We start from the raw sequence: 15,720 nt of genomic DNA, 5'->3' as shown, positions 1-15,720 counted from the left end.
AACGACGAGACAGCTCAGCCAATCAGCGAGTCAGTCAGAGGCGGAGCTCAGTATAATCAACGCCCCACTCACAACGGCACATACTGTACTCTGCACGGTATGTAATATGGACAAACAATAAACACAATGTTTAAAGCTCCTTCCCACATTTTCTTCTCCCCGTCAGTAAAGCTTGTCATGAATGCTAAGGCTAGTTAGCATTTCTTTGGATGGCGATAGTAGCACAAGGAGGAGCTCACACAAACTAAACCTTCATGTTGTAACTGCAGTCACCAGAAATAAAAATGCAAAAATCCAAGCAATTGTCACAGAGAATTTTAAGTTTTAATATTAAGTTTTGAACAGCAGTTGAGTCACAGATATTTTCTGCAAACATTTTTAAATCTCAATTTGTGTCTTATTTTGACCAAACTATGCATACAATAATAGCAGGTAAAAACTATAAAACTGCTATAAAAAAGCAAGCTGACATTGTCTTCCAGAGAGCAAATTTGTAACTGTATTAGACGTTCTGAATATGGGGAGCAGCATGCCAACTTCCTGAAGACATTAAGAAGAAGAGGAAGGATGAAGATCTTTGCAGTCTGGATAAAATGTTGATGTTCCAACAGATCACCGAATCATCTTTTGGAAGAAAATTTGAACACCGCCTCTTTTCAGACAGAAGAAAACCTGCTTGAAAGTTGTTGTTAATTATGTACATTTCGTGTTCCTCAGGACAACACCTCACTCTTCCATATGACCGCCAAGTTCTTATCAGTGAGTGCCACCAGGTAGTGAAGCTCTGGGTCCATTGCCACACTGTTGATGGAGGGGCCCTCAATCTGACCTAGGCCTTTCCTCATCAGGGTCGGCCATTCTAGCACCTAGAGAAACGAGAAAACGCATGAGAGCAAATGGAATATCTTAAAATTAGATTTATTCTTCACGTTATTTCTTCTTTTGAAATAAATTAAAATGTTAAAATTGTCTGATGTCAAATATTTGCATTTTCTTAGACATTTATGAAATTCAGTGACTAAGTCCATTAATACCAACAGGTGCAGCTCAATTTAGAATACCATCAAAGCTTCATTAATTTGACTAATTCAGTAAAGACAATTAAGCTTCTTATAAACAGGTAAATTCCACAAAGAGTGATATATTTAAAGTGTTTGTTTCTTTTACTTTTAATTACAGCTCATGAAAACTCATGCCTACTTCAAGTAGTCAGACGTTTATATTAATGGTCATTTCGGCAAAATTATTAACAGAGTTAGCAATACTCAACAACCACAAAACTGACAACATGAACAACATTTTGTCTGTTCCAAAAAAACTCACTTCCTGAAGCGCAAACCATCTACTTAGGTGTGCAGTAACAAATATGACTCATTATTGGAGATGTACTATGTTGTGGAACATGTTGTGTGTCAGCATGATTGAATCTAGCACTTCAGCATTAGCTTATGCTAATACCACATTAGCATTAGCAGAACAAAAATTTATTATTGGTGCTTTAGGGTTAGCACAACTAAATTTTTAGTTAGCGGTGCCAACCCCTCTAGGTATAAAACTGAGTGAAAGGAAAAAGTGCAGTAGAAAACAGTGCAAAAGCAAAAGGGAAAGCTGCAATAAAGCTAACTGAAGAGCTCAGGGGCAGATTCACAATGTTTGGAGTGCGGCCAAAGATAAAGACTGGTTACAGCTGTTAATTCTCACTTAGGATCAGGAGAAAAAAGAAGTGGACTTTTGCTCAGTGGTCCAAAGTCCTGTTTTCAGATGACAGTGAAGTTTGCATTTCATGGGCATCCCAGTAAAACCACAGACTGACCTCCTCCATGCTAAGCCACATTGTTGCAGTAATTCTTGTAAAAGGAGCTCAGACCAAATATTGACCGTAAAATACCTGGACAAACTGTTCAGTAGATCCATATTTGTTATTATTCATCAGTTTTTTTAGGTTATGGCTTGTAATCTGAGCAATCCAAAATGTGAATAACCATCTGTTTTTGCACATAACGTTTAGCAGTCAACAGATGACTGCAGATGGTTTGTTTACATCCTGCTTGTTTACAAAATGAGTTCTTTCATCATCTGGGTCCAGTTCAGCCCAGCCACCATCTTCTCAGATTTCTGCCACTAGCTTGCATGGCATATCGTTACTTTAAGCACCAACTGTTCTGCCCAAAGCGATGTTTATCCTTCTGACTCTTCTACAGTAATCTATCAAGGTAGACAGAGAGAGAAAGAAGGAAAAAATGGAGTAGAAATGAAATACCTCAGTGGGTGGAATGGTTTCCCCTCTCTGACCGCTGTTCTTCTGGAGGTTGGTGATGTGATAAGTCCATATTTGTCCCTTGTCGTCACCACAAACTATGTAGGCCCGTCCTGAAGACGACACATGCAGGAAGTTAGTGCTTCTGCTACAAACAAACAGCTGGGAACATTAAGCAGCCGGCTCCAAACATCCAGCCAACCAAATAAATCAGGAATGTCAAACTCCAGTCCTCGAGGGCTGATGTCTAACTGTGCATGACAGAAGGTTCTACAGCGTCCTGCTAATGATTGCATTATGTGACGTCAGACCTGAAGAGCTGGAGAAACCTGAGATGTAGTTTTTGAAGAGGCTTGCCAAAAAAATTAGTTACACATTAAAAACAATCTAACTGGATAGAAAACAAACAGATAAAGACACTCGATGGCAAAGAGAGTGTATGTACTGCGTTATTCAGGGATCCTACACAGTTGAGATGTTAAAATTACATTTTGGACAAACAAATGTATGGATAGCTAGATGGGTATAATCTCTGAGAAAAAGCCTGAGGCCAACAGAACCATTATCTTCAGCCTTTGTTTTCCTCTCCAGATCTGAACTCTAATCAGATTCTGGAGTTTTCCAGTCGGTAGGAACCCAGGAGCGCATAAACGGGTCATCCGGCCAGGTCCAGGAGAACTCACCTGGGCAGGTGTTCAGAGACAGGTAGGGAACGTCGGTGAGGGCCCACTGCAGCTCAGCCAGAACCACGGCGCACACCGACCCGCTCCTCTTGTCCGGCCGCTGACTCCTGGTGCCGCTCCAGCTCCACAGGTAAATGGACCCGTGGGTGTGGCTCTTAGAGGCTGGGAGTAGTGCCCCCCATAGGCAGGCGGCAAAAAGAAACAAGAGAAGTCTGTGTTTTAAACTCGGAACCTCAAACCACCAGGATAAAATTTAACAATAAACACCATTTATAGTTGTCTAAGAAGTAATTACTTACATCTTACAGCACCATCATGTGGTCTTTAACCAGAACTGCATCTGATAATAAAGAAATCTAACTTACCCACTACATCGTCAGTGAGAAAACTCAACCCATCGATAGTGTGGTAGTTCTGTTGTTTGTCCTCCATCTTGTAAATGGGGAAAGTTATTTCCGTTTTGTTTGACCTTATAAGAAAAAAACCAACAATAATCAGTGCTGACTGGTCGTCATGGAGATTTGCAACGTGTTTCCTGATTAATCCTAGAACCTCTAAAATTCCTTCACCTTTTCGCGGTGCTGTTGGCTCCCAGCTGTGTGTTGTAGCAGAACAGGCCGTCCTCGCAGGCCGTCAGCAGGTGTGTGTCTGGGGAGGCTGGCGGCAGGCAGATGTGTAGAGGCGTGGTGCCGACCTCCAGCGTCAACAGCTGACTGGAGGGAGGACGAGAAGGGAGTTCAAGAGAAACCCTTAAAAACATCTGGACTGGTTTGGATCTTTCAACACTTCAAATTCAGTTCAAATCATTTTATTTATTGAGTGAAATTAACTCATATCATCCAAGTATTTTCAAATAGTCACTCTTCAGAATGAACCTTCAGTAGCAGTTAGACCTCCAACAAATCTAATGAGGCCTCTGACTGAATATTGCTGCTGTATGACAGTCTCAGAGGATATTCCACAGCAACTTGTCCTGGATGACATCATTAGTTGTTGGCAAGCTCTGCTAATCCACCTCATTTGCTTTTCCAGTTCTTCTTTAAATCTCTGTATGGCTGTACACTTGGGGAGATGTTGGAGTAGGGGATATGATCCTTACCTATCCTGATGGATGAGGAAGGATCTCTAATCTGTGGATCTGTTGACGGGAAAATTTGCTACAACCAAACAAGATTTAATCAGTAGCTGTGTTTCCATTCAAATGTGAAGTAAATTTTGAGCAAAGAAGGAAAATGCAAATTTGTCATGTTTCCATCTTCCAGTTCGGAGCGATTCAAACAGGCCACGCTAAGCAAAATTCCTTCAAATGTTAAAGGTACGCATGGCTCTGAACTGGCATACACCTCAGAAAGATGGAGACTCCTCTGTGCGCTGGAGGTTTTGTGCCTCTGGTAAGGTGCAGACCCACCGGTGGATGGGAGCATTCATTATGTCAGAACTTAATCGGCAAATGTGTTTCCATCTCATCTTTACTGCATTAACTCTTTTTCGGAACAGCCTAGAACCACATCAAACGAGCGTGAAAACTTTTTTTGTGATATTGGGGAAGTTATTCCAAATTTGACCCTTTCCATCTACTTTTTCTAATGTAATGCTTCAAAATGCGCATAAAAAACTGATGGAAACACGGTTACAGCCATGTTTCAAAGAGGGAAGGGTTAATTTGGGTTGATTTTCTTGCCATTCTCTGTTTTGGTCTAGGTTTGTGCCAAACTGCAGACAGGAAGTCTTTCTTCTTGCCAGTCTTCTGTAAAATGCCAGCCTCATAGAGTGCATGACTAATAGTTACAGTGTTAACAGATGTGGATCAAATTCATGATGTCCCGTTTCCTTTTCCAACACTACTTTATGTTGATCCATCACATAAAATCCTGAGAAAGTTCCAGAGAAATGGTTTTGGGATAAAAGAACTTCATTCAGTCAAACTTACATGACTTTGAAGTTGCAATGTTTGTCCAGTCCTCCGATATCCCACATGATTATTTTGTTGTCGTAGGAGCCAGCTGTAAGAAAACACAGGCTGAAGTTGGTAAAAGACAAAAATAAATAAAAAAGAGGAACCAAACTGAATGAGGCAGGGCATTGTTGATAGCTGAGATGTGTGTAAAAATGTACAAAGATCTGAACAGTGAGGCTAGAATGAACATTTATATAAAGATCTGATAAACTCAGAGGAAAAATAAAGTCATGTTCAAATTCCCAAACAAGGCGGGGATGATTTAAAACAGTGGTGTTCAAACTTTGGTGGCCCGCAAAATTCATTAAATTAAAAATGAAAAAATGTTTATTGTGATGGGGTTTTTTTTTCTTTTGATTGTACCCACTCAACAACAAACTTCTTTTTTAAAAATAAAATCTGAATATCAAAAAAGATCCAAAACTAAAAAGGGGCTTCAGACTGCTGCCTTTGAAGAAAAACAGACAATTTCCAATTTTTTGGAAAATTCTTGACTTGTGATGAGGGGCCAAACAAATAATTTCAAGAGCCATAAATGGCCCTTGGAAGTGTGTCTGAAGGGTGCCACACTTCAGATACCCTTGATTGTGCTGTTTATTTATTCTATTCAAGTTTATTTAATCAAGGACAGCCCAATAAAAAATGTTACATGATAAAACATGATAAGCAGCTCTTATTTTGTATGAAGGTTTTCTAGCCACAGGCTAATTTGCAAATCCAGCAAAATTAGAAATTAAGGATTCCCATTTCACACACCCACACACACACGTACTGAATTACTGTAACTATTAGCAAGAAATACACGAGATGCACATCAGAGAAGACGCATATCAGCCGTTTTTAACTAACTTCTGAATTTTTAATTAACCAGGGAATTAAAAAGTCTAACTCTATGATGATGAAGAGGTGGATGTTAAAACCGTGTTGGATGTTCAACCCAGACAGTCTGGATAGTCATTTTCCTATTTAAACCTTTTCTTCTGCTGATTTAATTTAACTAAAAGTGAGATTGGAGGTGAAAAAAACACCCTCTTTTGGTCTGAAATGACATGCGGTCAGTAAAAACTCACTGAAGAGGAAGTTTCCCTGCTGGTGGTTGAAGCGGAGCACCGACAGCGACTTCCGGCTGGCTCTGAACTCGCCGTACGCCATGTTGTTCCTGGGGTAGATCAGCTTGACGAGTCCTCTCTTTCCGCCGGCGGCGAGGATACTGCAGGGCTGAGACGGAGCGCTGATACCTCTGGACATCAACACAGTGGTCCAGGCCAGGGAGAAGAACTCCTGTCGTCAGGGGCGACAAGCATGAAGATAATTCACAGTTTTTTTATTCAATTTTTTTATTTTTTTAATCAGGTTGGAGTTGGACAAATACATCAGTAACAATATTTATCGCTATAGACACATGATCAATATCCATAGATAACATGTCTGATAGGATATTCAATCATTTCACTGAACTCCAATCCAGAACCACACAGCATTGTGGGGGATGTAGGCAGAGGAAAGGATTTATTCGCTCAACCTCTCATGGCCACCTAAGTGAGTTTGGTGATATCAACTAGCTCACTCATTCGTTGGTTACTTAGCAACAACCTGCGGGTAACAAGCAGTTTCAAGTTCCTCTCAATTTTGGTTACCTAGTAACAACCTGCTGAATAACTTGCACAGCAGCAGTTTAAGGTTTTGCCACTGTGCCTCACATCTGCTTAAAACACTAAACAATGGAGTGAAATGAAAACTGTGGATAAAACAGAAAGGTTTGGCAGTATTTCAGATATTAAAACAATAATAATTATCGATATTGACAGACACGAAACACCTATATAGTGGTACATTTTCAGCCATATCCTCCAGCCCTGATGAGAGTAGAATGATTACAGACTTAATTTTCTTAAGTCAATGGAAAGTGTTAAGTATTTGTCTTTTTACAACCAGATTTTTATAAGTAGAACCTTGTCTGTCCAGAGCCTTTTTTTGAAAAGCCATCTTTGCTGCACCAATTTTTTTTAATGAAGTTACAGAAGCTTTTTCAAAACTCCTGCTTTTGAGGAAAAGACTGAGGAAAAGGTTGTTCAACCAAGTCTTAAGGAATTTCAAAATTACATACTTTTAACACAGCAAATATGCAGAATTGTTTTCTTTAGGAAGTTTTGGATCTACAATGAACAAAACCCATTTTCTACAAAAAAAACCAAACAAAATAAATTATTTATTTTGTTAAACGTACCTCTCCTGGAACTTTATACTTTTTCATCACCTTCCCCATTTCACAGTCGATCACACAAACCGAGTCTCCTCCACATGTTGCCACCAATCGGCTTCCTGCTGTCGACGTAGGAAAAGTGAATTCAGTCGCTCCATTTTTTATATTTCTTATACCCTGTTTTGTCTAGAAAAATATCAGGGGAAAAAAAAAGAGGAGGTACCACTGGACTCTGACTGCGGCTGGAAGGCGCAGGCCCACAGCTGGGTGGAGAAGTCATCTGAGCTGTCCTGTTTACTGTGGCACTGCAGAGCATGGAGCGGCTTCAGAGAGACCGGCTGCAGGCGGAGAAAAGAGCGGAAATCAGAAACGTTCAAACACAAAGGAAACACTTGAAGCTGCAATAAAACATTAGCTTTGTCATAAAATAAACATCAACAGGTTAACTATCTTTGCAATCTGCACCAAGATGTCACTCTGACCACACTGACCCCCTACTGTGGGATATGGTGGTGGCAGCATCATAATACGGGGATGCCTATCTTCAGAAGGGACTGAGTTTATGGAAAAACCTGTAGTTTATTATGTTGTAGTTCAACAAAAAAAACAGAGAGTGGAGCGTCTCTGTTCTTACATTACCTTTGTTTTGCTGCAAGCCTTTATGATGGGCAGCACATGAACGTTTCTGTGCAGCTGTGCAGCCTTTGCTTCCTTTCTGCTCAGGTGATCTTTCTTCTCCGCCTCTTTGACCTGTTGGACCTTGGCGCTCCTCCTGGGCGTCTCTGCCTTCGTCTCTGTCTTGCTGGGGGTTGAGGGACCCCGGTTCGGCTTCAGGGGACTCATCCTGCTCTGGGTACCTGCCAGTGGTTTGAGGCGGAGGCTGGATTTGCGAGGACTGCTTTCAGCGGGTGATTCAGGGAGGTCGGCACGCAGCTTTTTGCGGGGTGTCAGGCTGATGGAGGCGTCTGCTGCTGTATCCGTCTGTTTCCTCTTAGGACTTGTTTCCTTATCAGGTCCGTCTGTTACCTCAGATACATCCTGAGGTAAACAAATCCAGTATGAAGTTTGAAATGCAGCATTAAAGCAGCTAGATCTGATAAAGAACGAGCATTAATGCAGTTCTTACGGTGTTGTCGTTATTCTCAGTGTGAGCTTCATCGTCCGAGTCCTCCTTTGGTTCCGCCAGAGAGCGCAGATACTCCTTAGCCAGAATCTCCACCTGTAGATCACAACATGCGGTAAAATGACCGTCATGGCTGCAGAAAGTGTAAACCGTTCAGAACTTACCCTCCATTTGGTGAAATCAGCCACAGAAGTGGGGCCAAATTTAACTTGCTGACGAGCGGCGCTCACAAAGTTCTTTTCGAGGGAAGACAGTTTCTCAGCAGAGACGGGATCCGGGAGACTGAAGCTCCTCTCCCAAACAGCAATCATCTAAAAAGAGTCAAAAGCAGCACGTAGTGCAAAAGGAACCAGACTGCAGATGCACATGGGCCCAATGATTACTGCTGTAGGCCAGTTGTTAGCTTTTCTCCCTTAGCAACAGTTCACTTCTACTCATCGCCACATAGTTTGGTTTGTTTATGGAGGAATTTTACTGCCAAAAGTTAAGAGCTTTCATTTACAATTATAAAGCATGATTTCATATCTTTGAAAAACTTCAGCTCTTTTTTAGATCTTTGTTTTCATGCGAATAAACTTTTTCTCTGCACCAATCACAGCTGTTTAAGATGACATCGGCAGATATTATTCATTTTGCAATTACACCAATTTCTCTGGTGATTTTGAGTTTTAACAATATATGTGTTTGTTCCCAAATGAGGGTTAAGGACAATCTGTTGTCTAAGACTATCTTACATGAAGCTACTTGGTACATATGTCCCATTATGTACAATTATTGTTTTCTTTTTGTGACTCTGTCATTTCCTTCTCATTATTATTTGAATTATTCATGCTTCCCCAGGCTAATTTTCTGTTGTTATGTAAACACTTTTGTGTCTTGTTGTTGTTCATTATTAGGAATAAAGTTTTTGAAAAATAAAATACAGCTTAGAATTTGATCAGTCACCATTGTGAGTTTTTAAAAATGACAGGTTTGATTTTTGCTCTTGTGGATGTCCAGATAGAAAACCACTAAATTGACAAAAACAAATGATTATTCTTTCTTAAACATGTCATTACTTCTTGACAACTGCAACAATAAGATTGGTTGTGGTAGATTTCTCTGTCTAATAAATGAAATCATCATTATTTAAAAACAGAAAAAAAATATGTTTAATTTATGCCAATGAACATTTCCCTACATTAATACATCATTTTCATACCCTGGTCCTCAGGTTGTCGCTGTAAACGTATCTCAAATGGTTGGCAGTGGCAGTGACATCTTTGCTGTTGTAAATCCGCAGATTGGGCAGCAACACAAACAGCTTGTAATTATCACTCACCTAAAACACAAGAGCAAGCAAAATTAAAACAAAGCTAACCAACTTTACACACAACAAGGTCACATTTTATTCCTTTAAAATCCAATTTCGAACTGTTTATTTGTAGTTTCCTTCAGCAGCGTAAGCGTTAATTAAAATCTAAATTAGGGATGCACAACATGTCTGCATGAATATCAGTATCGGCCATTTCAACATGATATTAACAACCAATGTTTATTTTCATCCAGTTATCATTACATATTGAGCATATATATTAAGGAAGTGAATTATGCTCATGGAGAGGCCCAGTCAGTCTCCACACAAAATTTTGAGCTGCCCAGACACATAAAAGGATTTAGAAGGTTTCTGGGTCAAAATCCTTCCTAAGATCTGGGCAAATCTGCTGACCAACAAAGTTTTTTGAATACATTTTGAAACTGAAAATAAATTTTAAAAAAATTTGAAATATTGAAACAAAAGTAATAAAAAAATCTTAAACTTAAATATAACGTTTGACCTGAAAACAGAAATTTAAACTCAGAAACATTTTAGAAACTATTTTTCAGATTCAAGGTTTTTTTATTATTTCAGTTTAAAATCTTTTTTTCCAGTTTCAAACATTTTAGCACATTTTATGGCCTCAATTTCGGTCCATATATTTCTCTTAGTTTCAAGTAATTTTTTGCTGGGGTATAAAGTACTAAATATTCTCAATGACGTGCTAAATAATTTGTAACTTTTATGAAATGAGTTTTGGTTGATAAAGTGATGAAGAATCAAGTCTCATCAGTAAAAACAGTGAGCCATCTGAAAGTTAAGCAGCTGCATTTACACCCCTTCTCACCCGCTGATCTTCCAGATGTGCAACTACTGAGCTGAATGGAAAACATCTGCAAGAAGCTAAAGGTTAATTCTGCGTACACTTGCTCTGTCAGTGTAAAAAAACAATACATCAAAGAAGTAACTAGTATTTCATTAAATGTGCCTTTCAGTTACATTACAGAACCAAAGAAAATCCTTTGAACGTGACAGAAAGCTTACAGTGATATAAAGGTTGTCGTCCATCTTGAGCTCTTCCAGAGCCCTGAGGGACTCCAGGGTGGTGACGTCCTCCATCTGGTTATCGCTCAGGTCCAGGTACCGGAGCGCAGGCAGCTCCAAACGCTTAGGGAACTCCTGCAGCCTGTTTCCAGACAGATCCCAACGCTCCAACGACTTCAGGCATGACAACAGCTTCACAGGAAGGTCCTCAAGCTTCAGCGCCATCTTAGACAGACTGAAAAAAAATAAATAAATGATACGATTAAATTGGTGTTTCCACAGGGATATAGACTCTACAATCTTGCATAAGTCCCTTTTGCTTTACTTGGTTAAAGTTACATTCTTCAACATGTACATGCAAACAACGCTTAGAGTTTAGTAGAGGCCAGTTAGCTTTTCAAGTGTGTATACATCTTTCAATAAAAGAAGTGGACCCAAAACAAAGCCTTGGGGTACCCCACATGTAGCAGTTTATTCATACACTTAAGTCTCTGATAGAAAGGGAAGATGCTCCACAGCTACAGTTTTGAAGGAACATTAAAGCTGCTAAAATGAGGGAATAAAGTTGCAGAGAATCAGCGAGTTGCTCTTTAATTTACTCTGTTCCTCCATGATAGTTTCATCCTCATTTACAATACAATAATACTGTTCTCATGTTTCAATCTCTGCTGCACTCAGAAGGTAGGTTTGCAAGTCAATGAATAACATTGAGATTCTTTGAGTGCAGCTTCACTTTGTATCTAAACATCTGGATAAAGTGAGGACACAGTGGTAAATTAATATAAGAACATGCAAAAATTGAAAATGTTATTCACTTCAGAGTTTTGATCTGTTCCAACTTGTTGGTTTTTGGAGACCCTTTCTCCAGCAGAAGCTTCTCTGTAATTTTCTCCATCGTTAATCTGCAGGAACAGTTAGATTTTAGAAATAAAGACAGCCAGATTTAAAGAACAGGCTTTAAATAGCACCTGCTTCTAGATTTATATTTGTATAAATAGCTTAGTCTACGGTTAAAGAGATCATGCATATATAAAAAACAACAATAGAGCTTTGATGTTTCACTGAAGATTCCAGTATTAAATAGTAATAATACACTTTCATCAACATTGCGCTACCTTTGAGATGAATACAGATAAGAGCAGAAAAGTACAGTGGCTAAACTTAAAAGCCTGGTTGGTAAGTATTTTACAAATACCAAATTTAACCGCGTTGGAAACGCAAACTGCTAAGTTTCTTTTCTAATTTAACCTTAATAACGACAAAAAAACATGTAGTTATGCTTCATGCTGCTGTCTTTTATAAATAAATTCCAGGATAACAAATGTCTTAATAACTTCCAAAGATTTATAGATTAATTTACTTACAACAACTCACCTAAGGTCTGTTTCACTCCGCACCACTACGGGAACTGAGCTTCCCGGGGAAACTGCGTCTACATCCGGTGGGCGTGGCTTGAACTAAGAACGCCCGGGATGTTTTTTTCCCCTCTATCTTGACTGCAAGGAATGTGAAGAATTCACGACAAATTACATTTAAGTAAATGTGTGACCTAGATAAATACAATATAATATGTTTTATTTCTGCTTCTTGTTGTAAAAAAATAAAAAAATAAATAAATCTTATTTGTTATTCATATTTACCCCCAATTTTTCAAAGTTTTCTCGTTCAAAGTACCTAGTATAGCAAAATATCAAGGGATCCAAAATTCTACCAATGATTGATTTCCTGTTAATTATTAATTAGATTAATTAATTTCATAATTCCATGTTCATTAAATAAAATGTGTGTCCTGTCACTCTTAATCTTTAAAAATACTTTTCCCTTTTTAACTGCCCCCTTTCTCTGAACTCTTAATGTAAAATTGATTTAAGTCAAAACCTTGAACATGAGAATTAATTATATTTATTTATATCTTAAATTTCTTAATCTCTTAAAGTCACATAATTTTTTTTTGTTTTAATTATGCTTCTAAATTTCTGGGGGATGGTCATTTAATTTAATTTAATTTAATTTAATTTAATTTAATTTAGCTCTTAAAATATTTTACATTCAGTAGGGGGCGCGCCTTCTGTTTCGCTGTGGCTCGTGAGTTCCTAATAAACGAAGAAGAAGAAGCACTAGCACAATGATGGCGCCTGATATCAACAATGATGGTGTTTCTTCATGCGGCTGTAAAGGCATCCGACGATGTCTCGTATGTGAAAAGTTCAAAGGGAAAACTCAGACGGAGACAAGGGAACCGGAGGTACAAAATATCAACCATAATTTAGCTTATTCTAATAAATAAACAATATTGACAACAAGTTACGGAAGCCTTCTCAGGACATTGCGTCATTAATCAAAATGTTTACTGTGCTAAAACGTGTGCATTGTCTCTTTTTTATGTTACTAATGTCCCGCATGTCTCACTTTCTGAATACAAACAGAATCTTGCTGATAGATTTAATTCAATCAATTAATCCCATGGTGAATTAAAACAAACTCGGCAATTTCCATTTGCATGATTGATGAGTTGCTCTCTCTTTAGAGAGATAGATTTAATTCAATCAATTAATCCCATGATAAAACAAACTCGGCAATTCCCATTTGCATGACTGATGGATTGCTCTTTCTTTCCACCAGACTGACAAAAGTCTTCAATGTGGCGCTTTCTGAAGGACAGTTTTGTTCAGAGACTTCCTAACTCATTTTATTTGTCGTTTCTGTTGTTTTGTTTATTTGTTTTGGATATTTAAAATGTCTTCAGGTTCCAATGTTAAATGTTCGTTAGAAATGAAAGTATATTGATCTTTGAGAGAGCGAACTTACATTATTATTCCATTACCATTATATTATTATTTGAAAATGTTCCCAAGCAACATTATCGTTTATTCTTCTGGGGTAATTTATTATGTAGCAAATTGTGTTATTGTGACAAGTCTAGTAGAAAAGTTCAAGGTTTTAACTATGTCTTTGGAATTTTTATTTGTTACAAAATAATATTCACTTTTCAATCGCTGCTATTACATCTATTACACCATAGTTTTAGTAATAAATGTGTAGTTAATAGTCAACGGGGATGTGTGCATTGTAACTTCTGCACTCACTGGCAGAAATGTTCATGTAACTATACTGAATTAATTTAAAACCAAAAAATAAAAAAATATTTTAAAGTCTTCCTTTGGTAAAGGAGGAAAGGCAGCAGCTTTAACTTTTTTGTTTTGTTTTTTGGGAAGAAGACTGTGCACCATTTCCTCTATGATGCTGAAACAAAACTCGCTGTCTGCAAAGATGGAGATGGAGAAGGTGCATCTTTTCCTTTTCCCGGTGTCTTCTTGTGGGAGAACTTCATATCTGAGGAAGAGGAGAAGGAGCTGATTGGCTCCATGGATCAGGATGTTTGGAATCCATCACAGTCTGGTCGAAGGAAACAGGTTATACTCCACATTTTCTAGCCCCAAATCTATGAACCACTGTTGATTTGTCAATGAAGCCAATCAAACTGTTGTATGATTGCAGGACTATGGTCCAAAGGTGAACTTCAAGAAAAAGAAAGTGCGTCTAGCTAACTTCAATGGACTCCCTGGTTTGAGCGAGAAACTGGTGATGCGGATGCAACAGGAGCCAAACCTGCAGGGCTTCCAACCGGTGGAGCAGTGTAACCTAGACTACCACCCTCAGCGAGGCTCCGCCATCGATTCGCACCTAGACGACTCGTGGCTGTGGGGTGAAAGGCTTGTCACGGTCAACATGCTCTCAGAGACTGTGCTCACCATGTCTCTGGAGGAGGGCCTGCCAGAGCGCGGGCTGGTGGGGGGGATCCACGTGGCCGTACGGCTTCCCAGGAGGTGTTTGGTGGCACTGTACGGGGAGGCGAGGCACAAATGGAAACACGCCATTCACAGAGAAGACATTCAGGAGCGCAGAGTCTGCAGCACCTACAGAGAACTGTCTGCAGAGTTCCTGCCTGCAGGGCAGCAGGCGGAGCTGGGAGCCAAACTGCTTGATATCGCTTTGACGTTCAGAGGAACTCCTGTATAAACGCATCAGACCGATAAAGAGAAAACTCAACACGTCTTTAGTGTCCTTGACTGAAGTGAATGCTTGTAGTCTTTTGCTCAGCCATTTAGCAAAACAAGGCAAAACAGCTTTGATATTCCAAAGACTGTTGTAAAGCAATGTTTTATATGGGTTTTTTTTAATTCAAACTTTCACAACAGTTTATCCAAATCTTTGCGCCTGTGTTCTTAAAATAAAGTATTTTCTTTCAGTTTGTTTATGATGACGGTGATGGAGAAAAACTGTCCATCAAATTGCTACAAAATTGTTTTATTTCTACAACTTCCACTAGATGGCGACAGAGTGCACGTTTAATCTTCATAGTGGAGAACGAAGTGATTGTATTAATTTCTGTAAGACATCAATAGAATAAACCATTATATAGTTTACATTAGATTTTTATATACCAGAATAAATTAACTTTTATCAGATGAGTATCAAACTTTATTTGTAAACGTTGATCTTGTATTATGTAATGTGATATATTTTGTTTGTTTTTTCTAAGTATTCATAATGTGATCAAGAATTTTACGTGATATTTTTAATAATAAATGTGTTACTTAGAATAAAAGAACATTTATTTTACTTAAAATTTACTATATACCATAATAAATTGTGATATATAACACAGTGAAATACAAAAATGTGTACTTGTAATTTAAATATTTTATTAACTTTTTCATACAAGGAATTTAAATATAAAATATGTACATTAAATAAATTACTTTATAATAAAATTAATTTAATGAAAAGATGACCGACAAGTCAACCAATTATATTTTTTTATAAATTGGATTTTCAGTCTTCAGAGAGTCTCAAAGTAAACAGAAGTTTCCTTGCCTGGATCAGGTTTTTGGCAGACAGGCGACAGTAGATCTGCAGTAAGAACACCGATTGTTAAACACAAGTTTTCCACAGGAATATGTTATTTCTAATACATTCAAATGCTCACTCGGCCCGCAGATAATCCTTCAAAGTTTGTTTTCTGTTTACGACCTTGTCATCTGTTTTGACAGCTGTGAAACAGTTTAAAAAGGCCAGGCCGATGTTCTCTGGTAGAAACTTGCTTTCTACCAGAGAAAGCAAGTTTCTTGTTGATTTCTTGTTGATTTGTTGAT

The 15,720-nt window shown here is 38.5% G+C and overlaps 2 protein-coding genes across 5 annotated transcripts; one reads left to right on the top strand and one right to left on the bottom strand.

Moving 5' to 3' along the window:
* Window positions 1-302: 302 nt before the first annotated feature.
* lrwd1 (leucine-rich repeats and WD repeat domain containing 1) lies at window positions 303-12,040 on the bottom strand. 3 transcript variants are annotated; one of them, XM_014983206.2, is made up of 16 exons: window positions 11,939-12,040; window positions 11,380-11,466; window positions 10,565-10,799; window positions 9,425-9,544; window positions 8,388-8,534; window positions 8,227-8,319; window positions 7,740-8,138; window positions 7,324-7,438; window positions 7,125-7,222; window positions 5,968-6,178; window positions 4,871-4,943; window positions 3,510-3,653; window positions 3,306-3,409; window positions 2,941-3,102; window positions 2,261-2,370; window positions 303-866 (listed from the first exon to the last, which is right to left on the bottom strand). In XM_014983206.2, the coding sequence occupies exons 2-16, from the start codon at window positions 11,457-11,459 to the stop codon at window positions 714-716; spliced, it is 2,244 nt and encodes a 747-aa protein (XP_014838692.2). In that variant the 5' UTR covers window positions 11,460-11,466; window positions 11,939-12,040; the 3' UTR covers window positions 303-713. The 3 variants fall into 3 exon arrangements, with proteins under 3 accessions (XP_014838692.2, XP_014838693.2, XP_014838691.2); XM_014983207.2 differs by having other exon boundaries at window positions 7,125-7,219; window positions 11,929-11,994; XM_014983205.2 differs by having other exon boundaries at window positions 11,929-11,993.
* Window positions 12,041-12,649: 609 nt separating this feature from the next.
* Window positions 12,650-15,246, top strand: alkbh4 (alkB homolog 4, lysine demethylase). 2 transcript variants are annotated; one of them, XM_014983210.2, is made up of 3 exons: window positions 12,650-12,809; window positions 13,783-13,977; window positions 14,063-15,246. In XM_014983210.2, exons 1-3 carry the CDS (start codon window positions 12,690-12,692, stop codon window positions 14,582-14,584), a joined length of 837 nt encoding a protein of 278 aa, XP_014838696.1. In that variant the 5' UTR covers window positions 12,650-12,689; the 3' UTR covers window positions 14,585-15,246. The 2 variants fall into 2 exon arrangements, with proteins under 2 accessions (XP_014838696.1, XP_014838695.1); XM_014983209.2 differs by having other exon boundaries at window positions 12,651-12,809; window positions 13,780-13,977.
* Window positions 15,247-15,720: the final 474 nt, after the last annotated feature.

The sequence above is a fragment of the Poecilia mexicana genome, unplaced genomic scaffold (genome assembly GCF_051168715.1).
Source record: "Poecilia mexicana isolate PSO_F unplaced genomic scaffold, ASM5116871v1 scaffold_14, whole genome shotgun sequence".
NCBI classification, from domain to species: Eukaryota; Metazoa; Chordata; class Actinopteri; order Cyprinodontiformes; family Poeciliidae; genus Poecilia; species Poecilia mexicana.
The sequence above is the reverse complement of the archived record's forward strand: the minus strand, read 5'-3'. Positions and strand labels throughout refer to the sequence as shown.